The sequence below is a fragment of the Canis lupus genome, chromosome 24, assembly GCF_011100685.1.
Source record: "Canis lupus familiaris isolate Mischka breed German Shepherd chromosome 24, alternate assembly UU_Cfam_GSD_1.0, whole genome shotgun sequence".
NCBI classification, from domain to species: domain Eukaryota; kingdom Metazoa; phylum Chordata; class Mammalia; order Carnivora; family Canidae; genus Canis; species Canis lupus.
The window spans coordinates 48,021,124-48,049,121 of NC_049245.1; the positions used below are offsets into that span (position 1 = coordinate 48,021,124).

At 57.9% G+C, this 27,998-nt stretch overlaps 1 protein-coding gene across 3 annotated transcripts; it reads right to left on the reverse strand.

The window, feature by feature from the left end:
* On the reverse strand, positions 1–27,981 carry GMEB2 (glucocorticoid modulatory element binding protein 2). 3 transcript variants are annotated; one of them, XM_038572878.1, is made up of 10 exons: positions 27,937–27,981; positions 22,550–22,736; positions 14,601–14,698; positions 13,868–13,998; positions 9,760–9,863; positions 7,115–7,272; positions 4,412–4,483; positions 4,025–4,162; positions 3,686–3,808; positions 1–2,698 (listed from the first exon to the last, which is right to left on the reverse strand). In XM_038572878.1, the coding sequence occupies exons 2-10, from the start codon at positions 22,678–22,680 to the stop codon at positions 2,040–2,042; spliced, it is 1,614 nt and encodes a 537-aa protein (XP_038428806.1). In that variant the 5' UTR covers positions 22,681–22,736; positions 27,937–27,981; the 3' UTR covers positions 1–2,039. The 3 variants fall into 3 exon arrangements, with proteins under 3 accessions (XP_038428806.1, XP_038428805.1, XP_038428807.1); XM_038572877.1 differs by lacking the exon at positions 27,937–27,981 and adding an exon at positions 23,557–25,725; XM_038572879.1 differs by lacking the exon at positions 27,937–27,981 and adding an exon at positions 23,557–25,724 and having other exon boundaries at positions 13,868–13,995.
* Between the last annotated feature and the right edge of the window lie 17 nt (positions 27,982–27,998).

Below are 27,998 nucleotides of genomic sequence, written 5' to 3' on the forward strand. Positions count from 1 at the left end.
TTACGAAAAATGTTTTTACTGTAAATCAAAGTACCAAGCAGATACTTGCAAAACATACAAAGTAGAACCCGGATGCTTCCCTTCCCCAGGCTGCCTCTGGGCCGGCAGCCGTGAGAGAAACCAAGTCCAGTCCTGCTCCCCAGAAGCAGCCCGCGGTCCCGCCCGGGGACTGGAGGGGTGCAGGCGGCCCCCGCGGCCCCCCGACAGCCGGGACTCGGGGCCCTGCCAGGCACAGGTGTCCCCCCGCCCCCCGCCCAGGTGGAGGGAGGGGCTGCAGTTATTTCTGAAGCTGCGGCTTCCGTGCTATGGCTCGGATGTGCACTTCCCTCCAGCCCTGCGGTCTGACTGCCGGCGGGGCGGCGGCTTCAAAGGGGCCGCTTGTCTGACTTTGACAAAGGCCCCAAGGGCAAGATGTGCTTTCTCGCACTGCCCGAGCTGGTGCAGACGCACAGGACAGGACAGGACGCGCCCACCCCGCGGTCACGCTGCCACAGGCATCGGGACTCCGTAACCAGCAGGTAAACACCGTGCTGAAACCAGCTGACCCGTGACCACGGCAAACAAGTATGTGACAGAAAGAAAACAGGAAGGAGCGCCTGGGAGACTCGGGGAGGTGTGGGGCACCTGGGATGGAAGGACAGACAGACAACCCAGTTCCCTTCGAAGCACAAAGTAGGGCAGTGGCTGCGCTGGAGCCCCCTCCCCTTCCGGCAGAGAAGGGTCTTCCGCAGGCAACTGAACTGGCCGCCAGGGGAAGCGTGGCCGCGGGGACGTCCACTCAAGGGCTCGGGCGGGCCCTGGGACCCCTGCTGCTCTTCCTCCTGGGTCCACAAGCAGACCTGCGCATGGCCCCCGGGTGGCCCCGCCGTGACAGACCCTGGTCCAGACCACCCAACTGCCACCCCACACGCCCTCGGGCACCAGCGCCAGCCAGCAGGGTGCACCTCCACCCCTGGGTGGGGGTCCCGGAGGGCCAGGGGCTAAAGCTGTCACGGCGGCCCCGCCAGCAGGCTGAGCACGGGGTGGATGACGAGTTCCCCAAAGGCGGGAGCACCTCGCCCCATGCAGCCCCTCCTCGGTTCCTGTCTTGCTGTGTTCGCACCCGCACCCCCGGAACCAAAGCCGCAGGGGCGCACCACCGTCACCGCCACCCTCCTCCGGGCGGCCCGCCGGGCGAGTGCTCACCGCCGGAGCAGCGGGAACCACCAGCGCAGTCGCCCCGGGGCGGCGCCCACAGCTGCCTCGTACTGAGCACTCTGGAGCCCAGAGCGATGCAGGAAGCCTAGGCACTCAGCATTGCTTAGGATGAAAATGCTAGAAATCTGACTCTTCCTAGAAGCCTACTAATAATTCACTTAAAAACACCCACGGCGCGTGTGCAGGGGCCCCCCGGGGGGCCCGAGCGCCTGCAGGGCGGAGGGAGGTGGGCAGACGGCAAACTCAGCTGCTGGGGCCTCTGGGCCCTCTGCTCAGGCGGGTGCCCTGGGGGTGGCACTCCAGCCCCGGGTGCCCAGGCGCCCCTGCCCAGGGCCGCGTGTGGACCTGCAGCAGCACGGCGCCCGCTCCAGAGACGGGAGATCAGGGTGCCGGGACCCGCTAAACCTACAGAAAACTGTGGGAAGAAACCAAATCCATAGGATCCATGGGTTTCCACACTTGGGGACGGTTCCCAAGACTTGTGTTCGTGATACCCCCCCCCGGGGGCCCCTCGCACCCACGGGGTCCGCGCCCTGCTCCCCGGCGGTGCCTCCTCGTCCTCTCTGCCTGGCTCCTCATCAGGCCCAACGTGTAAACAGTATCAATAAGCAACAGATGGAAGAATGTATTTCCTAAGAAAAGGGGGAGGAAGTTCGAGGTGGAGGCTGACCGCACAGGCCTGTCGCTGGCGATCCCTTTCTCTTCCGTCTGTTTGGTGTTCCCTCTCTTTGGTTCAGCCCGACGTGACCCGCGGGGCGGCGGTGCCGTGCTCCCGGCCGGCCGGGGCTTGAGGAGAGGCGGCCAGCCCTGTGCCCACGAGGGGCCTCGCCCTCCACCAGCGTCTACTTGTGCTCGTGGCCCTCCGCCATGGCGGCCACCTCAATGGTGGCCGTGTGCTCCTCAGGCCCCGAGGCGGCCACGGCACTCTCGACGGCCCCCGTGGGCACTGTCACGATGGTGCTACCCCCAGGTGACACCTGGGCCACGTTCTGCAGGGTGGGGCCCAGGCCCGGCAAGGTGAGCAGCTGCAGGGGGCTCACCACCTTGACCACAGTGCTGCCGTCCTGCATGGCGGCTGTGCTCAGGACTGTGAGGCTGGACGCGTCCGGGTGGATCTCCACGGTGCTAGGAAAGGTGGTGCCCGACGAGGCCAGCACTGTGTAGCCCCCGAGCAGGGGCGAGGCTGGAGAGCTGGCGGAAGCAGCCTGGGGGGGTCCCTTGCCCAGCACGGGGGACGGCAGGGTGGACACCACTTTGCCGAGTGGCACGCCAGTCAGCTGGGAGACGGGCACGCCGGGGCTGAGGGCGATCTGGGCAGACTGGGTGAGCACCTGCGAGGCGATGGCAGCCGGCCCTGACGTGGCCCTTGCCAGCCGGGGCCGCTTCGTGGGGGGTGGCAGGGAGACGGGGGTCAGCGTCATGAGCACGTTGCTGAGGTGCTGAGATTTGTGCTTGAGTTCCTTGGCCCGACGGCGGTGCTCGTCACACTGCTGCTCTAGGGCTGTGGGCGGACAGGGGCAGAGTGTCACTGGGAGGGGCGGGGGGACAGAGCATCACTGTGGGGGGGACACGGGACAGAGCATCACTGCGGCAACAGGGGGACATGGGGGACAGAGCTTCACTGTGGGGACAGGGGGACACGGGACAGAGTGTTACTGCAGGGAGGGGGACACAGGACAGAGCATCACTGCGGCTACGGGGACATGGGACAGAGCGTCACGGTGGGGACAGGGGGACATGGGGGACAGAGCGTCACTGTGGGGGGGGACACGGACAGAGCATCACTGCAAGGACAGGGGGACATGGGGGACAGAGCGTCACTGCATGGGCGGATGGGGGACATGGGACAGAGCATCACTGTGGGGAGGAGGAGTCAGGTGTGGGGGGGGGGGACAGAGGCCAGTGCGGACACAGGGAGGGAAACACATGTACCCTGACCAGTGATGCTCTGTCCCTGTCCCACCCCATCTCCCCCCAGTGACACTCTCTGCGGTGCCTGTGCTGACTGCCCCTCCGAGAAAGCAGAAATGTCATCTCAAAGGCGGCCTCTAAGCTGCCAGACGAGGACAGACCTTCCCCATTCTAACTTTCTGATCTTTCTAGAATCTGCACAGAAAGTTGCTTTTGTGAAGCATGAAGATACAAAATAGGTCAAAACCACACACGTGAGCCATCTGCTGCACACGAGCGCCCTGGGAGCGCCAGGAAGGAGAAACACACACGTCAGAGAGTGACTCTGGGGGCCCCAGTGGCACAGCCTCACCTCTCCCACTTTTCTCCTGTAAACAGTCGCAGGGGAGCCGAGGGCGGGCCACCTAGGCCCTGCGTGTTGGCTTCCCCGTGAGACGCGCTAGGCTAGGCTCTCCTGGTCCTCCCCCCTCCAGACTGTGCCTCCTGTGCTCTCTCAGGAGCAGCTGTCCCACCAGGCAGTGACCAGGGACGGCCACGGGAGCACTGGGCCCAGGGAGGCCCTGGCCACCCGACGTACCTGCCAGGTCTCGGGCGTACTGCTCCCGAGAGCGGTCCATCTGGCACTTGTGGCTGGCCAGCACCTTCTTCACCAAGTCCAGCATGCCGAAGTTCTGCACGATGTTGTTGAGGAGGACGGCATCTTGAAGGCGCGAGCACACGGTGAGAACGGCCCCCACAGAGACGTCCCGCGGACACAGTGACCCAGGGGGCCGGCCGCCTGCCTCTGCTCCGCCCCCTTCCGCCACCAGAGCTGAACCAGGCCCAGCCGGGTCCTGAGTCTACAGGGGCACGGCAGGGCAGGAGGGGCAGCCGGGGAGCGGGGGGAGGGTGGTGCCGGGCACACAGAGCCTCTCACCTCGGAGCTGCAGGGGGGGGTCCTGGACCCGCTGCTGCAGGCCTTTCATGGTCTCCATCAGCTCCTGGTGGAACTCCTGTATGACCTCGTCCAGCAGGCCTGCGTCCTTGAGGCCTCGCCAGAAGGAGAACGTGTCGTCTGTGAGGGGCAGGGGGGCTCAGAGGGCAGGAAGAAGCAACCACGGCAGGCTTCTCGCCGCAGGCCGGAGCAGAGCTGCCAGGAGGCCTGGGGCTGGGGGCCAGCGTGCACAGGTCTGCATGGGTGGAGCTCCACCGCCGCACTGGCACTTCCTCCGGGAAGCCCCCCAGGCCTGCCTGCAGCCTGCCCAGGGCCACCCAGCACATCCCGCCCCTCACCCCCAAGCAGCCCAACCAGAAGGACTGGTACCTCCGATGGCCGTGGTCCAGTCGCCAGGATCCTCACAGGTCTCTATGGTGATGGTGGCGGGAGACCCGTTCACTGCAACCCAGACACGGCCACCGTGAGCCTCGCCAGCCAGCGAGCAACCCTCCCAACCCACCATCCCAACACGGGCTCTAAAGCTCTCCTTTGCACCAATTTTTTTTTTTTAAGATTTTATTTATTCACGAGAGACACAGAGAGAGCGAGAGGCAGAGACACAGGCAGAGGGAGGAGGGAGAAGCAGGCTCCATGCAGGGAGCCCGACACGGGACCCATCCCGGATCCCCAGGATCACGCCCTGGGCTGAAGGCGGTGCTAAATCCCTGGGCCACCAGGGCTGCCCCTTTGCACCAGTTTTTATAAAATCCACAAGCACACGTGTACCAGGGCAGTCAACAGGTTCATAGCTCTGAGGTACACCTATTTTTAAGCTTCTGAACCGCACACATCATCAAACACACATGAAGGAGAAAGAACGGAGTCTCCCTGACGCCACCACCAGCCTCGACAAATTCCCACCACTGCACTCGTCTCCAGGCGCTTCCAACCTGCCCGCACACTCCTCGGACCGCAAGGCCAGCACCCGGACTGCCCCTTCCCCGCGACCTCCGCTAGGTCCACAGCGCCCTGACCTCGCGTGTGCCAGCGCCGCCTCCCGAGATCAGGGACCTACGCCGTCCGCTCAGGCTCACGCCCCGGTTCCGCTCTGGTGCCCGCACAGCTGCGGACACAGCGGGCACCTGGCCGCTGAGGCTGCTTCTGATGGAGGCCTGGCTCCACACAGACCCCGCTGAGGCACAAGCCTGCGACTGCCTAACATCTGCGTAAGCTCCCCAGCCTCACACGGGCCTCCTACGACCAACGACGTCGTGCTGAAAAACGCTATGTGCTTAGAATAATTCGGGGCAAAAACACATCTTCTCCATAGTCTAGGTGACACAAAATCTTTCACTAACTACACAACTGGCAAGATGTTCCCTGAGAACTCTGGCTGAGCAGACCGCACGTAGCTAAGTAAAGGAACACACAGCCTCGTCCAGACCGTCGAGACGTGACAGCGTTCAAAGAGCTAAATCCTAAACCTGATGTGGCCTTCACCGGACGTGGTGAGTGCTGACTGGAGCGCTCAAAGCCTGGTCCCTTCTTGGAGACTGGAGACCCGTCGTCCCAGGCGGACTCTCATGGCGGAGCAGGGGGTCTGGACCCATAACCCGGTGTCAGCCCTATTCTCACGAAAGCTACGGCCCACTGGGGGTGCAGAGAGGGCTTTGGGGTGACCCAGGCCCTCCCCACACTGCGCTGTGCCTTCCAAGGAGCCAGACCAGGCCCCAGCCTGGGGCTTTGGCCCAGAAAGAAGCCCAGGCCCCAAGGCCCCACATCACTGCAAACTGTAACCAACGGATGAGGAGAGCTGACAAAAGAGCAGCCGGCTCGTCTGACTACCGGCAACTGTGTTCCTGGAGTTTCCAGGAGGGGCTCTGAAGTTCGGCCAGCCAGCCCGTGCCGGCGGAGTGCAGGAGCGGAGCTGGAGGCTACGGTGGAACCTCGCTGTTGTGCCTGAGACTCTCCCCCATCCTCCCAGGACCCCTCCACTGGCCACCGTCTGGCCAGTGACAAGGACAGTCCCTGGCCCCATGGACTGACAGGTATAGTCAGGTTAGTTCAGGTGACATCACTGGAAATGCACCACCTCCAAGTTACCAGCAGGACCAAGGACCGAATTTGCTCTAACTGCAGTTTTATTTTTTACTTTTTTTTAAGGTTTTATTTATTTATTTATGAGAGACACACAGAGAGAGAGAGAGAGAGAGAGAGAGGCAGAGAAGGCAGAGGGAGCAGGCTCCACGCAGGGAGCCCAACATGGGACTCGATCCTGGGACCCTGGAACCACGCCCTGGGCCAAAAGCAGGTGCTAAACCGCTGAGCCATCCAGGCGTCCCTCTAACTGCAGTTTTTTTTTTGTTGTTGTTGTTGTTGTTTTTTTTATTATAGTCACACAGAGAGAGAGAGAGAGGCAGAGACACAGGCAGAGGGAGAAGCAGGCTCCATGCACCGGGAGCCCGACGTGGGATTCGATCCCGGGTGTCCAGGATCGCGCCCTGGGCCAAAGGCAGGCGCCAAACCGCTGCGCCACCCAGGGATCCCTAACTGCAGTTTTAAAAAGAATTTCTTTCTAAAAGCTGGAAGGCTTCCTGGGAACATGCGCATCTACCAGCCACAGCCACAGGCGTCATCGTGGAAGGATATGGAGGGTAGGTCAGCCGAAAGCCAGGAGGTACCAGCACGTGGGCTGAGCACCGGGTGCTACAGGCAGCGCGGGCCTGCGACACAGCTCAGCCCCGGGGCTGAGAGGAGCCCACGTCCGCCACATGGGTGGCGTCCCTGAGTGAGTCGGAGCTGGTGATGGTCACTGGACGTCTGCACTAACCTTCCTTCTACACTTCTCTACTCACAAATTATAACAGTTTACGTTAAAAATGACTAAGAAAAAGTACCCGAATCTTCCCTGTCAACGACAATAACAATCGAGCTAGACTCTCCACAAAGAAGGTGGCGGTGGTGGACACCACAGGACCAGGGCGGGAGGCCAGGCTCCACGAGTGGTGTGCAAAGGCCCACCCCATGGCTGTAGCTGGAGTGGGAAGGCTCAAGCCCCGGTGAGAGCAAAGGCTCCAAGCCAGCACGTACCATCAGCCGTGGCAGGTGTGAGGGGAATGTACTCGGCCGAGGTGGGGCTGCTCAGGGACACGCGGGCGCCTGAGAGATCGATCTTGGTGCTGCGGCAGGTGTTGGAGCAGACCTTGTCGTGCTGATAGAAGTCCAGCTCCCCAGAGTCCATGATCTTCCTGTGGCAAAGGAGACCAGGGACGGAGGACACGTCCAGAGAACCAGTGGGTGCGGGTGGACCTCAAGGTACCTCGCTCCCCTCCCTTCCCCCCACTCCAGCATCCTCAGGTCCTGATGGCAGGGCAAGGAAGGGCTGGCCTGGTGGCAGGTCCCTGGGGAGGTGGCAGCTGCAAAGTGGCCAACCACGGGCCGGGAGCTGGGTGCCCCTCGGGCTCCAGACAGGCCGTGACAGCGCCAGCCAGGGCTCCCTAGGCCAGTGTGGGACCTCCAGCTGCCAGCACAAGTCAGAAGTCCATGGGGACCGCAATCACATGGCTGGTGGCCAGGACAAAGGAGGGTGCTGGCAGGCAGTTGTCCCAGGGATGCTGGTCACGCCCTGAGCCCTCCGGGGATGTTCCGCCGCCTGCCAGCCGCAGGTGAGCAGACCCCCGGCTAACAGAAGAGCCTGACGGCGCACCCACAAGGTGACCGTGAGGCAGAGGGGGATGAGAAACCCTCCGGAGCAGCCCGGCCCTGTGTGTACAGCAACACAGGACGGTGCTGGTGCCTCTGGCTTCTGGCTACACACTCAAGGTGGCTCGTTTCCCATCCTCGACTGCAGCAGGGGGCACGGCACGTCCCTCACCTGCCAGGATCACCCTCCCAGGGAGGCCCTTTATTACAGCCTCTCTGGAGGGCCTGGGTTTTTTTTTTTTTTTTAATTTATGATTAAATAAATCAGAGAGAGAGAGGCAGAGACATAGGCAGAGGGAGAAGCAGGCTCCATGCACCGGGAGCCCGACGTGGGACTCGATCCCGGGTCTCCAGGATCGTGCCCTGGGCCAAAGGCAGGCACCAAACCGCTGCGCCACCCAGGGATCCCTGGAGGGCCTGGGTTTAACCCTGGGAACACCTCAACTCACCCCCCTCAACCTGTGACAGGGTCGGGGGGCTTGATGGGGCCTCTGCACGGTGTGCCTGCACTGACCTCCAGGTGAGCAGCTGACCCACAGTGCACCTCCCCTGCGTGCTCCTCCAAGGAAACAGCCAGTTGCCTTCTCACAGCTAAGCCACCAAAACACTTTCTAGAAAGTCAGGAGCACGTTTAATGGGTGGGGCTTAGGAGCCATGAGCACGGCAGGATGGGACCCAGCCAACTGCAAGGGTGCCAAGCATGCTCTAGAAGCACAGGTATCAGCAGGCCGGCTGGGTCTCTGGCCGTGGGCATCTGGCCACTTCAAGCCCAGGCTGTGGTTCACGGTGACAGTGAACAGGACCGAGACCCAGGCCTCACCACAGGGCCGTAGGCACTCCTCTGGGCAGCAAACCCACACCCAAGGACAGCACAAAGCCACATCTCCCGGGAATAACCACATAGAGGAGAGCAGCCCCTTTAGCAGCAAAGTGACCCGGTCCAGCCTTGCCAGACACCATCAGAAACAGCAGCCATCTCTGGACTGGCCGGCAGGGGGGGCCACGGAGTGAACACAGGGGTGGGGTGGGGACCACCAGAGAGAGGTGCCCTCTGCTTCACCAGGAGGGGTGAGTTGTTACCACCAAAGCAGGAAATCCGAAAACGTGAAGACTGGGACTGACATTCTGGGCGTGTGAACTTAAAAGCCTAGTCTGTCCTCAGGCTTCTCAGAAGGGGCATCACCATTCCTGTTTCACGAGTGACGGGAAAGGGACAGAAGGCCACTGGGGACAGGTCACACACACCCAGGGAGGGCTAGCAGAGCAGACATGGCCTTCACATCGGCTTGAGAATCAGCCCAGGAAAACAAGCGACAGGACCCTTGGGATGGACGCTGCCCGTGGAGAGACAGAGGCACAAATCCGTCTCTATTCTGGGATTTCATGTCGGCAAGGGAGCGGAGAGCCAGCCCCAACCTTTCTACAAATTCCTGATTAATCTCAAAGGGAAAACGAGATCTATGAGGAGTAAGTGGGCACCTGACCAAGAGGACACCACCATCAGCAGCCAGAGACGGGGCACCAACCCAGCACCCCTGACCTGATGACAGGAAAGGTCAGGGATCTAGACTAAGGCCCTCTGGGACCCACTGTCCTGTACCCTGAAAGCAGTATTGCCACAAAAGGTGGAGAATGTCCAGAAGACGGATGTGTGGCCAGCAAACTAGACGTAGTCTGGGTGAGACCCTCAGCAGGCAGACCGGCCGTGCCAGGAAGGGACAAGTGGCCAGACACACCACCCCACCCCAGGTGAGAGACCTAGGCCCCTGCCCAGGCACCCCTGGGTTTAGTGGCTGCGGTGGGAGATGCAGGATGCAAAGGGAGGCCGTGTGAGGACATCAGAATGAGACCACATGCCTGCAGGGCCGTGGCAGGTGCGGTCAGCTGGGTCAGCTGCGCTGCAGGGGACACGGTCAGCTCTCCTGTTCAGAATGTGCCTCATCTTATTAAAAACCAACAAAAAAGCCATAGAAGGACACCTGGCGCGGTCACTTGCACTCCACTGCGGAGGGCTCGCTCTCGCAGACGCCCACCTGAGCATGATGCCGTTCATCCGGATGGCCCTCTTCCAGTCCTTCAGGGTGGACTTGCCAGCCAGGTGCACAAACTCCTTTGGGCTGATCACATGCTCGTCATACTGAGGAGGGAAGCACAGCTGGGTCAGGACGCACATGCGACCCACCTCTCCCGCTTGCCCAGCCCGGGAGAGCAGTGCGGGGTGGCAGGGCAGAGTGCCACGGCCTGGCTCCAAGAGCAGCAGGCTTCTCCTCTCTGATGTTTCGGGTTCAACCAGTGGCAACCCTGACCATGGGAAAAGAACACTTCAGGCAAAATAAGACCTGGCCCTCCGCACGGGGGCTGGCATGGGGACCTGTGGCCGGCACTGCCCCCAAGCCCGGGGAGGGAGCCCAGCACCTGGTGCTGCCTCGAGAAACAGATGGTACGTCTGAGCCAGGGAGAGCTGAGGTGACACCACTCAGAACAGCAAGACGCTCTCTCCCTCCAGCTGGGACTCAGCAAACCCACTCATTCCATTAAATACTCACGTATGTGACATCTAACACAGGACGTGCACAGGGTAAGCTGTGATTTGTCCCCTTCACCCCACCCGACCCACCGCAGCACCCTCTCACAGCAGGCATCTCTGGCCCTGACGCACAAACATCCATTTCAATGTCAGGGTTTTGGGGCCAGTTTTACCCAAACCCACTCGATCGTGAAAAACAAGCAATTGTTGGAACTTAAGAATCAAAATAACACTATAGACAGGAAAGAGATGAGTCACTGGGACTCAGCAGAAGCAGCAACACAAGTGCCGCTGGGCCTCCCCTTCCCAGGAGGCCTCCTCCAGGGCCCTGGGCGGTGTGGGATCGTGTAGCGTACCCTGCTGGGAGCACGGAGCACCGAGCACTGGTACCTCCAGCAGACTGAGGTCAGAGCAAGTGCAAGCAGCCTGGGGACCCCTGCAGATGGGAGTCATTTTCCTAACATCCTGACCACCTACACACACCCTCTCACGGAGTTCACAAAGCCACTCGACCCCTCACTCGAGGGTCGAGGAGATGGGCTGTGAGCCCAGGCAGCGGAGGTGGACACCCCTCTGGCCCCTGCGCAACCAGCAGGACACTCACCCTGGGCCCAGCCTCTGCCAATACCTCCCACACCCCACTCCCTAGACGTGACACAATCAGTGTTCCCCCACCAGACACAACTCCAGTCTGTCCCCCCCAGCTAGTGTGACAGTGTCTGTCCCTCCCCCACCCCACGTGACACCATCTGTGCCTCGGTCCCTGGCCTGCCACAGCTGAACCCAACTGCTCCATCTGTCTGGAGTCTCGTGCTTCCATCCACTTCCCTGCGTCCACACGCTGCCTCCTCTCCTCTCCTGCCACCATCTGGGCTGAGCACCACTCTTGGAGTTCCAGAGTTTTCTCCAGTAGTTGGCATGTCATGCTCGACTCTCAGGGCGGGTGCAGGGCCTACGTGGACTATCAGCGTCCAGAGCTAACTGACCCCATTGCCAGGTGCCGCGTGTTTTATCTGGTCTGGAGTCTTCCTAAGACATGTTGTCAGAGCTACAGACTCACTCACACTTTGGCTCACCCACACATTTCCACTTCCTTTGCTCTGCACGCCTTCAGTACCTAACACTCCTATCTGCCGCAAGAACACTTCCTGGAACACCCTGCAGTGAGGACCTGCTAGTGGCCACCACAGTTCTGTCTGAAATGTCTGCATCCCCCCCAGGTCTAAAGATGATTCCGCCACGTGCAGCTCTCCTCTGTCAGCACAGGACACAGCTCCATTGTCCTCCGGCTGCTAGGACACTTTCGGGAACTCTGCCACAGTCTACTTCCTGAGGAAAAGGTTCAGCTGTGGAACCACAGTGCTCAAACTCAGGAAATCACCATTAGTCTGTATTATCTCATCAACAGGCCACATGCAGAACCTGTGAGCTGCCCCGACAACAGCCTTTGGAGCAATGGGTCTCTGAAGCAGGACTCAGCCCAGCCTGCACGCCACACCTGCTCCCCGAAGACTCCACCTTCATCTTCCTGACCTGGACATTTCTGAAGCATGCCAAGTGAATTTCTTGACTGTCCCTCAAGTCTTCTCATGAGAAGAGTCAGGCTGTGCCTTCCTTGTGGGAATGCTACAGAATTCCCGCCTATTCAATCAGGAGAGCCGTGACGGAGGTCTGCCCTGACACCACTGTTATCACTTGGTTGAGGAGCTACCTGCCAGGCTTCCCCTGCAGAGCTGCTGTTTTTCCTCTACAATTTTTTTTAACTTTTTTTTTTTTTTTTTTTTTTTATTCATGATAGACACACAGAGAGAGAGGCAGAGACACAGGCAGAGGGAGAAGCAGGCTCCATGCAGGGAGCCTGACGTGGGACTCGATCCCGGGTCTCCAGGATCAGGCCCTGGGCTGAAGGTGGCGCTAAACCAATGCGTCACCCGGGCTGCCCCTCCTCTACAATTTTTTAAAAAATATTTTGTTTATTTATTCATGAGAGACACAGAGAGAGACAGAGACAGGCAGAGGGAGAAGCAGGGTCCTTGTGGGGAGCCCTATGTAGGACTCGATCCCAGGACCCCGGGGTCACGCCCTGAGCTGAAGGCAGATGCTCAACCACTGAGCCCCCAGGTGCCCCTTTCCTCTACGGTTAATACCTAATTGATGGGGGATATTTTGAGCCTAGAGAACATCGTGCTCCCCAACCAGCTCTCACCAGTCAGCTTCACTTCTTCCACCTCTACAGGACTTGACTTTCCAATGTAAGAAGCTTTGCTTCTATTTGATAGAAACAGCAGGAAATACACAGTAATAAACACTACTTTACTCCTACCTTCCGGTTCGTGAACTCTCCCTTCAACCGTGTCTAATCTGCACCTATCCACAAAGTGTTCTATTTTTCATTCCTAGTTTGTTCTTCTAAATACGCTTATGCTTTTACGTCAAACTTTAATCTTGAGATAAATTAAACATATAATTCTTTTATGTTTCCTGTCTAAAAATCCCAATGTCTGCAGCATTATGAGTCTCCTATCTTGTGGTTTGTGCACTTGGGTGTTTGGTCTCCTCACATGCTCAGTGTTTCTGCTTGTTTTACACAGTGAGCTGGTTCTTCCTTGAAACTCTGTCTGGTGACATTACTGAAAACCTGTGACAAAGATGAGATCCTCCAAAAGGTCTTTTCATATGCTTGTCAGGCTCCTGCAGGAACTGTCTGCCAGGAACTGCTTACAACTAAACACTTAGGATTTTCAGACCATCAGGCTCCCATGCAAATCCTCAAGAGGGTGCCTCTTTCCCTCAGTGCTAAGATGGGTGGCAGGCGGTTGGTTCCCTGTCCCAGGGGACAGGATGGGGCTGGGGCTGACAATCTGAGGTTAGGGGTCCACCTGACACTGAGGGGAGAGACCTTACAAGTAAGAGCCTTACAACCACACAGTTCAGGGAAGCCCTGGCTTCACCTTCTCAACTCTAGCCCTGTGAGGCTGAGAAAGTGGGGGGCCGATGAAGGCTCTGCAGGCCAAAGCTGGAGGTGGCACTCGGCCTTCTCCAAACCCCGTTACTCGGGCCCCTGGCTTGAGTATTTCATCCATTTTTGCCAGCTCATGGAAGCATCTAAAAGATGCTTTAGTAAAGTATCTTAACCAGCTTTTTGGGCTGTTTTTAGCATAAGGCCAGTCTGGGCACTCAATCTAACATGGCAGAAAAAGAATACCTCTCGCATTCACCTTACTCATGGCTATTAAATGAGTCTTTCCAAAGCATACACCTCATTCAATCTACCAAAACAAGTAGCTCCCAACTTGGTGACTGTGGCCACCCCCCACATGACCAGGGCTACCTCCCTAGCCTCTTCCCACAGCTGCATTCCAGAAAAAGGAATCGACATCTGATGCTTTCCCCTGCGGCCCTCAGCAACAGTGTCCATCCCTGAAGGCTTACCCCTGGCTCCTCTGTTCTCCCAAACACAGCTGACCCCTGCCTTCTGCACTCCCCTGCACAGGTCATGCCCCCCTTGGACCGAAGTCTGACATTGCTGGTCTCAAGGGTGTGGCACCACGAGGGCCTCCCTCCCCTGTAGTCCTGGCACACAGGTCTGCACTCTGGTTATACAGAAGCCTCACCTGAACACACTTCACATTGATGCCCGGGCACACAAACTTCCTCCAAATCAGGTTGGCTCTGCTGTCTCCGCAGGTAATGGGGTACACGATTTCAGCCTCCAGGCTCTCCTCTTCTTCAGCCACCTTCACTTCTCACAAGGTGTGGTGATAGGGAAAGGGTAAAAACAAAACCAGTTACAACCTTTCCCAAGTACTTCCTTCAGCAAAAGCACCGACATAGCTGCCAACCAGACACCAGAAATTAAGATCCAGGAGGGACTAAGATAGGGCGCAGGTGAGCAGAACATTACTCCTTAGTCTCAGGTTAGAGTTTCAGATAAAACCACAAAAATCAATCTTATGATAATAATGTTAGCATAATTAAAATACAGTTCAATGGAAGAACCACTTAAGGAAATAAAATCAAGCTTTGTTTTGAATAATTCTAGAGAAGCTTGTCGTTTCTATTCTGAGGAGTTCCGAGGCCGTGAGCATTCACTGTGGTCTTACAACCACGGAGAGGGGGGGTTCGGCCCGCCACGGGGAAGGGCTGAGCCCCCCTGCAGATGCCAGCAGGCCACACCTGGGAGGACCCTGGGGCCTGAGCCCGCACCACCCTCGCTGCACCACCCTCGCTGCACCCGGGGCAAGAGCCAGCAGGAGGCCCCCCACACCCCAGGCCCCGGGGACCATCCAGGGGAAAGCGCGTCTGAGCCGCCCGCAGAGGCACCGAGCGGGAAGGCAGGCTCCCTACCTAACACAGCCTCCTTGAGCTGCGAGGACGCCGTGAACGCAGCCGCCGCGGCCGCAGCCGCATTTTCAGTCTCCATGCTGTCCTCCGCCAGCTCGCCCCTAGGAGGGAGGGACATATCAGCTCGCCCCGACCTGCCTGGCGCGCCCTTCTTCCCACATGCAGCCCCCTCCTGATGCGGCCCGGGGGCCAGCACCGGCCGTGCAGATCGGGGACCTTGCGGGGACAGTCCCGGTGCTGCCGTCCACCCGGCGTCTCCCTGAGGGTCTCCAGTGCCCACAGCACGTCTGTGGAGACAATGGCACTTACATGGCAATTTAAAACCCCCTCCTCTTTCTTTAACAAAGTTTTTTATTTCAGGGTACCTGAGGGGCTCAGTTAAGTGTCTGACTCTTGATTTCAGCTCAGGTCATGACCTCAGGGTCAGAAGATGGAGCCCAGAGTCAGGCTCTGTGCTGAGCGTGGCATCTGCTTGGGACTCTCCTCCTCCCCCTGCCCCTCCCTCCACCTGCTATTATGATTTCAAATGGTTACAGAAACTAACAAAAAATATAAAATATTAGGAAAGGGAAAAAAATACCCAAGGCCTAACCTCATGTTGTACCAAAACAAATTACATAGGAGTAAAAAATAAAGGTAAAAACTAAACCACAACAGTGTCAAAAGGAAAAAAAGAAATTAACAGTGGTAAAAAGTTTTCTTAATACAAAAATCCAGGGCACTTGGGTGGTGCAGCAGGTTAATATCCAACTCTTGATTTTGGCTAAGGTCATGATCTCAGGGCTCTGTGCTCAGTGGGGGGTCTGCTGGAGATTCTCCCCGCCCCCCCCCTTCCTCCCCACCTGTTCACGAGGGCAGTGTGTGCTCTCTCAAAAAAATAATAGTAATAATACAAAACCCAGAAATAAAAGACGTAAGTTTTCCTTAAAAAGTAAAAATAGGGACGCCTGGGTAGTTCAGCAGTTTAGTGCCTGCCTTTGGCCCAGGGCGTGACCCTGGAGTCCTGGGATCGAGTCCCACATCGGGCTCCCTGCATGGAGCCTGCTTCTTCCTCTGCCTGTGTCTGCCTCTCTCTCTCATGAATAAATAAACAAAATCTTAAAAAAAAAAAGGTAAAAATAAGGCTCTCTGCTCCTCCCTGTTTGACAGATAGCCGCATCTTCTGGCGCAGTGCCAGCCATGTCCCTGAGACACGATGGTGAAGGTCACAGTAAACAGATTTGGTCATACTGGACACCTGGTCACCAGGGCTGCTTTTAACTCCGACAAAGTGGACACTGTCGCCATCAATGACCCCTTCATTGGCCTCAACCACATGGCCCACATGTTCCAGTAGGACTCCACTCACGGCAAATTCCATGGCACAGACAAGGCCGAGAATGGGAAACGTGTTATCAATGGGAAGCCCATCTCCTTCTCCCAGGAGCGAGATCCCGCCAACATCAAACAGGGTGATGCTGGTGCTGAGTATGTTGTGAAGTCCACTGGGGTCTTCACCACCATGGAGAAAGCTGGCACTCACCTGAAGGGTGGAGCTGAGAGGGTCATCATCTCTACCTCTTTTGCTAAAGCCCCCATGTTTGTGATGGGCTTGAACCATGAGAAGTAGGACAGCTCCCTCAAGGCTGTGAGCCATGCCTCCTGCACCACCAGCTGCTTGGCCCCTCTGGCCAAGGTCATCCGTGACAACTTCAGCATCGTGGAGGGACTCATGGCCACAGTCCCTGCCATCACTGCCACCCAGAAGCCTGTGGACAGCCCCTCCGGGAAGGTGTAGCATGGTGATCCAGGGGCTGCCCAGAACCATCATCCCTGCTTCTACTGGTGCTGCCAAGGGTACAGGCAAGGTCATCCCTGAGCTGAATGGGAAGCTCACTGGCCTGGCCTTCCATGTCCCCACCCCCAATGTGTCTGACCCGCCACCTGCCAAATATGATGACATCAACAAGGATGCTGAAGCAGGCACTAGAGGGCCTCCTCGAGGGCATCTTGGGCTACATGAGGACCAGGTTGTTTCCTGCGACTGTACAGTGACATCCACTCTTCCACCTTCGACGCTGGGGTGGGCACTGCCCTCAATGACCACTTTGTTAAGCTCATTTCCAGGTATGACCGTGAATTTGGCTACAGCAACTGGCTGGTGGATGTTATGGTCTGCATGGCCAAGGAGTAAGAGCCCCCTTGACCATGAGCCCCAGCGAGACCAAGAAGAGAGAGGCCCTCAGCTGCTAGGATGTCCTTGCCCGACTCCTCCCAACACACAGAGAATCTCCTGACTGCCAAACGGTTTCTATCCCAGACCCCCTGAAGAAGGGGAGGGAGGCCAGTAGGGAGTCTTCTTGTCATGTACCACCAATAAAGCATACTGTGCCCAAGCAAAAACAAAACAAAGTAAAATAATAAAATAAAAATAAGAATTTTCTGTATGAAGGAAAAACACCATGAACAATTTCTTTTTAAAAGAGAGAATTAAAAAAAAAACAAAAATAAAAAATAAAAGAGAGAATTGAGGGACAGGCATATGGTAGCACAAGAAAGACAGCTTGTTTCTGACGTTACCTAAGGAGCCCTAGGATTGACATGACAACCCTTGAGGACAACGGCCCAAGACCTAGGGCAGAGCCCCTGAGCCATGTCCAGCACACTCGAGCCGGAGACGGTGGGGCCTGGCAGGCAGGCAGCAAGATGCTACACCCCTCTGACCCAGACACGCACTTGTAGGGACTAACCCAACAGATAAGGTGCCCTCACACCTGCCAAGCACCATGGGGAAAACTGGTCTGGGGCCTGGACGAGGCTCACCAGGTGTATCCCCTCATGACCACTGAGGGCATCCGTGCACTTCTCTGTGGGAAAAGGTGTGGTCACACACAAAGGCCCAGTCAGGAATGGCTCACGGGCAGCCATTCACTTCCCCAGCAAACCACACGAGCCGTGGCTCCTCTCACGGTCTCTGTCAGCGTCCAGGACCCGGCCAGACCTCTCAGAGCACGCTGGGTCTGAGGCTCTTCCCACCCAAATCCTCCCATCCCTCCTTCCTCCCCCAGGGTCAGACCACCTCCCTGCACCCTCCTTTGATCCTTCAGAGGCGCTCCTCCTGCACACCGAGCAGACGCACAGCTCAGTGTGGCCTCTGACGGCAACATCCCCTCCCCTGCCCGCTGACGACTGCTCCTGCGGCAGTAGCTCCACAACCCTGCAGCACCAAGGATGGCTGCCCAGGCCAGGCCCACTTTCCCAGTCTCCACCTCCAGCCAGGTCAGAAGTGAGAGCTGACAAGAAAGGCAAACTTGGAATCTGGTCTTCGGGGCCTTCCAGGAGCGACTCCTCCATGAAGAATACTACCAAGGGCGAACATCGGAACTCCAACAATGGTGCACGGACTCAGAGGGAAAGTGTCTTTCCCAGCCATAAGGTGGAAGTGAAAAGGGTAATGACGAAGCTGGGGCACGCCCCTTTACACAGGAGAGCCCCTAAGAAAAGTGAGTCAGGAGTGGGACACAGGGAAGTGCCAACCAAGAGCCAGAGCCTGGCCTCACCATGGGTCTGTGCACAGAGGCAGTAAGCCATCCACGGGGACCACCCTGGGGACACCCAGCCCTCAGGCCCCGCCCTTGACCAAAGGGCCATCCAGGAAGGCAGACACGAGGGGCAGACCCCCAACTGCACCTCCCTCTGTGCCTGCCCACCACACACACCAAAGATCAAACCCCCCCCTGCTCTTAGGACAAGCCAATTAACTGGCATTTGTTATTCAAATTTTATTTGAAAAATGTCCACTTAAATCAAATGTTTATAGGAACTGCTGGCTATCTACAAAATGCTACTCTCTTCTTCCCAGCCTGGGCCACGCATGCCCATCGCCATGGCAAAGCAGTGGGTGGGAGGCAGGCCTAGCCGGCTTTCACGAATGAGGAACATTCCCAAGCTCTCCCCCGAATACCCAGCCAGAAAAGAAATCAGCACCCACAACGAGGTTAACTGGCTTCTTCACTCCACCCTTTTTGTTAAACACACAGCAAGAGGGAATCTCTGCTTCCAAATACTGGGACAGTAAGCAAGATTTCTCATAGACAAAGAAGAGAAATATCCTTGGGTCCTTTAAGATAATCTTGCCCCCACCCCAGCATGGGGTTTTGTTTCCCAGGGAGAAGGCACACACAGCCTCTCCTTTCCTCCATAAATGACCGACCAACATGGGCAGTGCCTCAGTACCCTGGCTCCAGGACCATGGGATACAGCCAGGCCCCAGTAGGTCTTGCAGCTCCCATGCCTACTACTGGAACCTTCCATTATGAAGGCAGCCAGGAAGCGGTGCTGGAGGGTGAGAGCCACGAGCAGAGCGCTTCTGCCCTTCCAGTTAGTGAGGGCGGGCACACTAGACCATCTGGCTGGGCCCAGCAGTACCAGCCTCGGCCAGAACCACTGCCTGGCCGGCCACCGTTTCCAATTAAGCCCCTGAGCGTGGGGAGGCCATGCAGCAAACCTAACAAAGAAACTGTACCAGAAATGGTACAGCTGTCACAAAATCCTGGGAGGAAGCACAGAGATGGTGAGCAGGGGTAGGCTGGGGACGGGAGCGGCTGCGGCAGGCTTGGAAAAGGATCCTGCACCATACAGTAGAGGAAAAACTGGCAAAACGTAAGCCACAGTCACAGAGAAAGTGGAAAAGATCCTAATGGACTTGTGTGTGGCTCTCTCAAGGAAGATCTCGGGCAGAAGGCAGAAGGGAACAAGGAGCTTCTCAGAGCAGAAACAATCATGTGTGAAAAAGGGAGACAGTGATCCTGTGGGGTGCAGAATTTACCGGGAACACGGGAGTCCAGCTGCTTCACGTCTCCAGCTTCCCACCTGGCAAAAGACTTCAAGGTGAGAAATGGCCTCAGGATAAAGACCATGTCAAGGATTCGCTTGATGGCCAAAGGGCTTCGAGAATTTTTAGGGCACTGTCCACAGCAGCCTGCCTCCCAGCCTTTGAGGGTCGACCTCAAAGAACCCACGATGAGCAGAAATGGAGGAGAGATGAAAACATGTCAACGTAGAAAAGTGGAGACCACTGATTAACACAAAACCAGAACAAAAAGCACAATACAGCTTGATCAAGCTCATCTGCAGGACTGGAAGGGAGCCTGCGGGGGCTCAGGGGTGCTGGAAACATTGCCTTCGCCTCTGCTTTCTCCACGTGCACTACTATACCGAGTAACAAAAAGGCTTAGAGAAAGAAAGACTTGTGCCTTCGCTTCCAAGCAGGACACCTGGAGGGCCTGCTCCAGGGTGCTGGCGGCAGCAATCTCCAGGTGGTGGCAACACAACCTGCTTTAGTCTTTGCTCAACAATATTTCCTAATTTTCTACCACATATTTCATAATAATAATTTGTTATTAATTTTTAAGAACCTATTGCAAACTTCCCAGTTAAATAGGAAATAAACATGAGACAGACACTCCACATCCAGAGGCTTGGGCACCGGCTGCCTTTGGCAGCAAGAGTAAGGGACGACAGAGCAGCTCTATCCCAGTCCCAGCCTCACCTGCACAAGACCCTAGAAGGAGAAAGGAGGCCTCCCACTGATAGGGCCTCAAGCACCAGGGGTGGGGAGGGGCACGGGGAAAATCCAAGCATCCTGGACAGTGAGACCCTGCCTGCCCCCAGCCCAGCCCCTAAAACACCAACAGCAGTTGACAGTCACCACCCAGGAAAAGGGTGAAAGTGTGTTGCCTGCGACTGAACTGCGTCCTCCCCCAAATTCCTCTGCTGATGCCCGATCCCCAGGATGACTCCCCAATGTGGAGAAACGGCCATTAGCAAGTAATTCAGGTTAAATGAGGTCCTAAGGGTGGGCCCTAATGCAACAGGACTGTGACCTTGTAAGAAGGGGAAGGGAGGAAACTCTCTCCCCACCATATGGGGACATGGTGAGAAGCTGTCCCTGCAAGCCAGGGAGAGTCCTCGCCAGAACCCAAACCCTGCCAGCGGCTGATCTTTGACTTCCCGGCCTCCCGAACCACAAGCAGGTAAGTTTATTTAGTGCAGACCGTCCCGTCTGTGGTACTTTGTTATGGCAGCCAGAGCTGGTGAAACGCCTTGTCTGGGGAGTCTGAGCAGCCCAAGGAGACAGACCCAGACGCGCTTACACTGGCAGCCCCGGACAAAAGGGCAGAATGGTGTCACCCCACAGCAGCAGCCACAGTATCGGGGCCACTCAGGAGACTCTAATGTGGGGCTAGATCCACCCAGGACTCCTCCCTGCTGGGTCAGGCACCTGATGGGGGGGTCGCAAAGCTGGGCTTGACCAGGACCAGAGTACCTCCAGGAGAATGGCTGTGGATCAGGGCTCCTCACAGCATCCAGGGCACCAGGCAGGCAGGGGGAGGGGGCGGGGGGCAACTTACTCCTGACATGGTGAATCATCCCCCACAGGCCGTCCCAAATCCAAGGGAGGGCGCTTGGGTGCCGCCCCCTGGCGGGGAGGGACATGTTGGGGTTGCAACCTGGATAGCTGCCCACAGCAGGGGCATAGACAATGAACGCAAGACAACTTCGGTGGGAAATCCAATTGGAAGGCCCTGCGTTTCCTGCCACGGTGACGCAGCTGAGCATCCGGTCTGTCAAACCCAGGGGCCTAGCAGGAGCCAAGCCCTCCTCCATGCTGCCTGCAGGAAGGCGGGTTAAAAGGCCTCCGAGGGGGACAGCTGGGAGGGGCTCAGCGGTTTAGAGCCTGACTTCAGCCCAGGGCGCGATCCTGGAGTCCCAGGATCGAGTCCCACATTGGGCTCCCTGCATGGAGTCTGCTTCTCCCTCTGCCTTTCTCTGTGTCTCTCATGAATAAAGAAAATATTTTTTAAAAAAGTTAAAAAAAAATAAAATAAAAGGCCTCCATGGGAGGGCACAGCTCCAAAGTGCGGAAATGAGGCAGGAAGAGTCCAGGCGCCTGGAGCCACACGGCAACTCCAAGTTAGCTACACAAGGAGGAAAGAAAACCCAAGCGCCCTCTAGGCCAGCGACAGGGACCAGTGCTGAGGGCGGGTCCTGGTCTAGTACCTTCCTCTTGAAAGTTCCGTCAGACGGAGAAAAGGCAAAAGCTTCCCGCCGCTGCACGGATGTGCTGAGATCGGTGTGAACGTGCCCCATGCAGAAAGACGAGACAAGAACACCACCCCAGCCTAAATCCCTCTGCGCAGGAAGCACAAGGGGACGCAGGCCCCCTGCGCAGGGTCACCTCTTATGTCAGCCCTTCCAGAGAGGGCAGAGGTAGTGGGCGCTGCACAGGCAGGAACCATTCTGCCCCCACAGGCTGGCAGATTCATGAAGTCAAATGTGGACATTTTAGCCAACTGACGTGTGTGTGTGTGTGTGTATATATATATATATATATATTATTTGAGAGAGAGAAAAAGAGAGAGAGAGGGAGAGAGGGAATATGGGGGGGTAACCTCAAGCAGGGTCCATGCCCAGCATGGAGCTCGGCTCAGGGCTCAATATGATGACCCTGAGGCCATGACCCGAGCTGCAATCAAGGGTCGAACAAGTCCTCAACTGACTGAGCCATCCAAGCGCCCCTTCAGCTAATATTCCACGTGCACCTCTATTACAAGGGATGAGGAAGAAAAAAATTCAGTTTTTGTGAAGAATGTCAAGAAAATCACTGACTTTTCAACTTCATTTTGAAAAAACAGTCCCCAATTGTTCCCGCTGTCCCTCTTACGAAAAAAGAAATTACCATGTGTCTTTAGAAATATAAACGACGTGACCACGTTTCACGTGGGAGAAAAAGGCAAAGATGAAGTGTTATCTTTGCTTCCTGGATGATGTGATGTTCCTATTTTTCCTTCACGCTCTCTACTGACATGGACATTCGACTCCAGTTTAGAACATTTAAGTAAGGGAAACTCCTGCCGCGTCCCCTTATGCCATGCCCAGGACACCCTCACAGGACAGAGGCCCCATCTCACCCGTGAGGAGCCAGGTTGGTCGTCACCAGCACAGTCTTCACCTCCTCCACGCCGCTCCCGTCCACTGCAGTGTCTGGTGTGGTCACCACCACCACCTCCTCCATGTGGACACTCACATCCGGGGTTGCCATGGCTCAGCGAAGATGACACCGGAACCAGGAGTGTCACTCCGCCAGGGTCCCAAGCCCTAGAGAAACCACAAGGCAGGGCGCAGGGTCTCAGCGAGCCTCTGTTAGGCACAACAGAGCTCCCAGCACCTGCGCCTCCGTACCTCCCAGGCCCGCCCTTCAGTCCGAGCCTGCTCCCTCCTGACACAAATGACAGAGGACTATCCCGGGGCTGCTGGTTCTGGTGAAGATGGAATAAATACAGCCCACCCATCTTTGCCACTAGAAGAGTTAAAACCCCCAAGTGAAACACAGAGCTGCCGCACGTGGGCCCAAAACTCAGTGGTTATGTAGCAGGGGACAGAGCAGGACCCCAGGACCCGGGATCCCTGGGTGGCGCAGCGGTTTGGCGCCTGCCTTTGGCCCAGGGCGCGATCCTGGAGACCCGGGATCGAATCCCACGTCGGGCTCCCGGTGCATGGAGCCTGCTTCTCCTTCTGCCTGTGTCTCTGCCTCTCTCTCTCTCTGTGACTATCATAAATAAATAAAAAATTAAAAAAAAAAAAAGGACCCCAGGACCCAAGCAGACTCCTCCGGAGGCGAGTCCCGTGGCCTCCGCGCAGAGGCAGCCCGCATTGCAGGACCGTGCACAGTAAGCATATGGAGACGAGTACAGGCTCCGGTCTGCAGAGCTGGAAGGAAAACCCACACCAGACAGAAGAGGAGGAAACGCCCTTTTATTATTATTTTTGCTTTTACTGGCTCTGCCTTCTAGCAAGCCTCGATCCCTGCTAAATCCCTGTGATGGCAGGAGCCCAGCAGGCACCTAGAACTCTGAGGGACTAGAGGCACACGGGTCCACCGACTGGCGGATCCCATTGCCCTCCAGTTGACACTCACCCGAGGCAGACCTTGTGCTGAGGTGTCACGGCACAGAGGACACACGAACACCAAGGTTTCTAGCCAGAGAAAGGGGGCCCTGGGGTCAGAAAATATGGCGGAGACTGTGCAGAGCAGGGAGGTATGGAAAGGGTGCCTGGGTCACCACCCCAGAACTGTCTATGGGGGTCCAGACCCTAAATGGCAAACCAAAGGTTTGGAGAACTCACCCTACTGGTCAGTTCCAAAGAGCACCACACGGGCTCTGAAGACGGAGCTGACGTAATGACCATGCCCATGGCAGGAGCTCCAAACCTGCGGCCTGAGCCTAACCAGGCTGCCTTCCTGCTAGGACAGAAATGTCTACACTCTGAGATTTAAACAAGACCCAGAGCTTCAAAATACGATATTCAAAGCACCCAGAATATAATCCAAACTTTTCTGACATAAAAAGCAGGAAAGTCTGGCCAATTCTCAAGAAAAAAAAAAAAATCAAGAAAAGCCCACTCTGAAATGAATCGTCAGAGACTTTAAAGCAGCTGGTGTACCATGCTTCAGGGACAAAGCCAGACGTCTTGAAACAAGTGGAAAGATAAAAAGTCTCAGCACAGGAACAGGACCTACAGCCAAATGGAAATCTGAGAATGTGTGTGTGTGTGTGTGTGTGTATGAAAATAAAAAATTCACTGAAAGGACTCAATAACAGAAAAGAGATGGGAGAAGATGGACGTAGAACAATGAAATGAACACAGCCCAGTGCATCATCCAAACTGAACAACAGACAAAGGTGCACGAACAAAATGAGCAGGGCTGAGTGAACGTGGTAGAGAGGCGGACGGCTGTGTCCCTGGGGTCCCAGGAGGGACGAAGACAGTGTGAAGCCGAAGAAGCGTGTTTCGAAGAAATGATAGCTGAGCACTTTCCAAATCTAATGAAAGGTACAAACTTACACACTCAAGCCGCTCAGCAAACCTCAAACAGCTCCATGCCTAGATCCTAACAAATTGCTGAAAATCAAAGAGAAAGTAAGAACATTTCAAAGGCAGCCGCCAAACGGAACACACCACATTCCCAACAAGAAGCCAAGGGGCCCAGAGCCCTGGCCGGAAACCAGCAGGCCAGGGGGCAGGAGCATCCAGAAGGTGCTGGGGGAACAGAGCTGTCCGCCCAGGATTCGAGAGTGAAGACGTCCTACAGAAATAAAGACGTTCTCAGGGGAAGGAAAAGTAGAACTGGTCACGCGGAGACCTGTTCCAAAGGAGGCACGAGGGGACGTTCTTCCGCCAGAAAGGAGAGGAAGCCTGTCCCGTCGGGGACGGAGACAGAGTACCTGGGACGGTCAGATCTGGGCCAGTACACACTGAACCGTTTTCCTCTTATGAGCATACGACGGCTCGAGAGCAAAAGCACTCGTGGTCTGCTAGGGCTTCCAAGGCGCCCAGGCCAGCCAGGTGTGCCGCGTGCCGGGGCCGGGGCAGGGCTCGGCTGGCGGCTCGGCTGGCGGCTCGGCTGGCGGAGCGGCTCTAAGCAGACCGGGAACCGAGTCCTTCAACAGGTGAGGGGATAAACGGGTGTTTATGCTCCACACGACGGAACATCATCCAGGGACAGCGACAAACGGGCTACGAAGACAGAAAAAGACATGGAGGAAGCTTAACTGCACACCGCTAAGTAAGAGGAGCCAGTCTGGGGAGGCGACACGGGGGACACGGTCAGATGAGCGGCTGCAGGGGCTCTGAGGGCGAGAGGCAGTGACAGTCACCGCAGGACGCCGTGATGGTGCCCACGTGATATCACAGAACATAAGCACCGAGAAGAATGTGACGCAAACCCCAGATTTTGGGTAGTTACGATGCGTGCAGACTGCGCCTCGGTCAAACACGCACCACTGGGCGGGAGATGCTGATGGCGAGAGACCGGGTCCTCTGCCATGAGGTCCCATGGCAGGGCCTCCAGGGACCTGAAGCCTGTGCTCAGACGCCTTAAACCAGGAAAGCTGCACGATGAAGTCACTGGCGCTGACGGACGCACTGCCCATTTCTAAAGTAGAGCTGCTGTGTCCTAAGTCTAAGCGGTAAAACCAAAACCTCTAAACGAACATGAGTCAAAGTCTACTGTAAAATCGTACTTCTGGGGCACCCGGCTGGCCCAGTCTCTCGGTCTCAGGATTTTGAGTCTGAGCCCCACGGAGGATGTAGAGATTACTAATTAGGGATCCCTGGGTGGCACAGCGGTTTGGCGCCTGCCTTTGGCCCAGGGCGCGATCCTGGAGACCCGGGATCGAGTCCCACGTCGGGCTCCCGGTGCATGGAGCCTGCTTCTCCCTCTGCCTGTGTCTCTGCCTCTCTCTCTCTCTGTATGACTATCATAAATAAATTAAAAAAAAAAGAACTTTTAAAAACAATAAATTTGTTAATCTTTATTGTACTCAAAGTAACATTGAACCGGTTTAGCTCTCACCAGCAGGGAGCCCTGCTTTCAGTGGGTGAGCTCCGTGGGGCCACGAACGCCCCCTCCACGCGGCAGGAAGGCGGGGTCCTCCCTACAGCAGCTGCGCCCACCCAGAGCAAGACGGGGTGAAAATGCACACAAGTGAGCTCCTGCCTCTCCGGTGGCAACTGTATTAAGTTTTCAGAACAACCCGGAGGAAAGTTACTTCACAGAACTCAAGGCCTTGATACAATGATGCTCAGCCGCGGAGCGAGGCCCGCAGGGAAGAGCGCGGGCTCCCCCCGGGTTCCCCCCGCAGCTCGGGGTCCTGCGAGCCCACCCAGGCTCCATGTAACGTTCGGGCGAAGGAGATACTGTTACTTTCCCGGGGGCCCTCCGGGGCGATGGTACGTGAATACTAGACAAAAGCGCTAGTGCGCGGTGGGCGCGCGCGGTTCAGCTCTGGCTTCCCACGGGGCTTGCAAGGTCAGGAACGTGCTTCCCTTCGGTAAAAACGCAAGGAGCGCAGCGGAGGCCGCAACAGCCGCCCACGGGCACCGGTTCTCAGATCCTCGCAGGGTTTTTTTTTTGTTTGTTTGTTTGTTTTTATAAACAGAAACAGTCTTTTTTTTATTTATGATATGGAGAGAGAGAGGCAGAGACACAGGCAGAAGGACAGGGAGAAGCGGGCCCCATGCACCGGGAGCCCGACGTGGGATTCGATCCCGGGTCTCCAGGATCGCGCCCTGGGCCAAAGGCAGGCGCCAAACCGCTGCGCCACCCAGGGATCCCTCTCGCAGGGTTTCAAACGTTTTTAATGAGTTGCCGACTTTGTGGAAGTTCACACGGCTCGCACATGAAGTCCCGGGTTCCGGGGGGTCGGCCCGCGGGGGGGGGGGGGGGGGCGCCCGGCCAAGCGGCCTCCCTTCTCAGCTCAGGCACCAACCGGGTTACTTCGGGCGCCTGACCCCAGCCTGACCCGAGCAGGGCTCCAGGGCCGGCGCGCAGGGAAGCGCCGCTTGCGCCCCGCGCCCCCATGGGGCAGGTCCTCGGGCTCCGGGACCCCAGGGCAGGGCGCCCGCTCTGGGCTCGGGGCTGTACGCCTGGCTGACTCGCGCCTCGCACACGGCGGGCGCAGCTCCCGGTGACCCAGCGCCCAGGGCGGGGCGCACCCAGGGGGCCGGGGCCGCGTCCCACGGGAGCCCTGGAGCGCTCGGCAGGTGCACGGCAGGTGCACGATGGCCCAAGGGCGGGCTCGCGGACGGGGCGGGGCAGCGGAGTCCCGGGGAGCCTCGGGCGGGCGTGGCCACGGCCCCCACAGAAGGTGCTGGAAGGTGCACCGCGTGCTCCAGGCCGCCGAGGTGCAGGGCAGGGCTGGGGTCCCCGCGCTGCTCCTCGCAACGCGCCCGCCCCGCGCGCAGGGGGCTCCCGGGGAGGGCCCCCGCCCAGCAGCCCGCCGCCCGCCGGCCGAGCCGCGCGGCTCCCGCCCGGGACCCCCACCCAGGGCCCGCCGGAGGCGCCGCGCGGACGTGGCTCCCGGTGGGGGCGTATGGACGCGGCTCCCGCCGTGGGGGAGGGGGGCCCGCGTGGACGCGGCTCCCGCCGCGGGGGAGGGGCACGCGGGTGTGGGTCCCGCCGCGGGGGAGGGGCACATGGACGCGGCCCCCGCCGGCCGGCGGAAGCGGGGCGGTCGCACGGTCCCCCCGGGGCCGGGGTCCGCGCCCAGCCCGAGGGCCATGCCCGCCGCCCGGCCGCCGCCTTCCGGCAAGATGGAGGCGGACGCCGCCGCCGACGCCGCCTGACGCGGGCCCGTGACGCCCGTGACGCCCGTGACGCCCGCCGCGCGCCGCCGCCCCTCCCCCGCTCCCCTCCCCCCGCCGTAACGTCCTGACGCTCCGCAGGGACCCCTGACTGGACGGCGGCGCGCGGCGGAGCGAGAGGCCTCGCCGCGGGGGGGCCGCGGGCTCTTACCTGGGCCGCGGCCGGGCCTGCGCGGGCGCCGGCGGGCGGGCGGCGGCGACGGCGTCAGGCGG

Excerpts from the sequence above, each read along its gene's own strand:
- GMEB2 (XM_038572878.1), bottom strand. The coding sequence starts at position 22,680 with ATGGCAACCCCGGATGTGAGTGTCCACATGGAGGAGGTGGTGGTGGTG. Across the intron at positions 7,273-9,759 it reads ATGAACGGCATCATGCTCAG|GAAGATCATGGACTCTGGGG; the intron begins GTGGGCGTCTGC and ends CCTTTGCCACAG. Across the intron at positions 3,809-4,024 it reads CCCCCCCCTGCAGCTCCGAG|ATGCCGTCCTCCTCAACAAC; the intron begins GTGAGAGGCTCT and ends CGCGCCTTCAAG.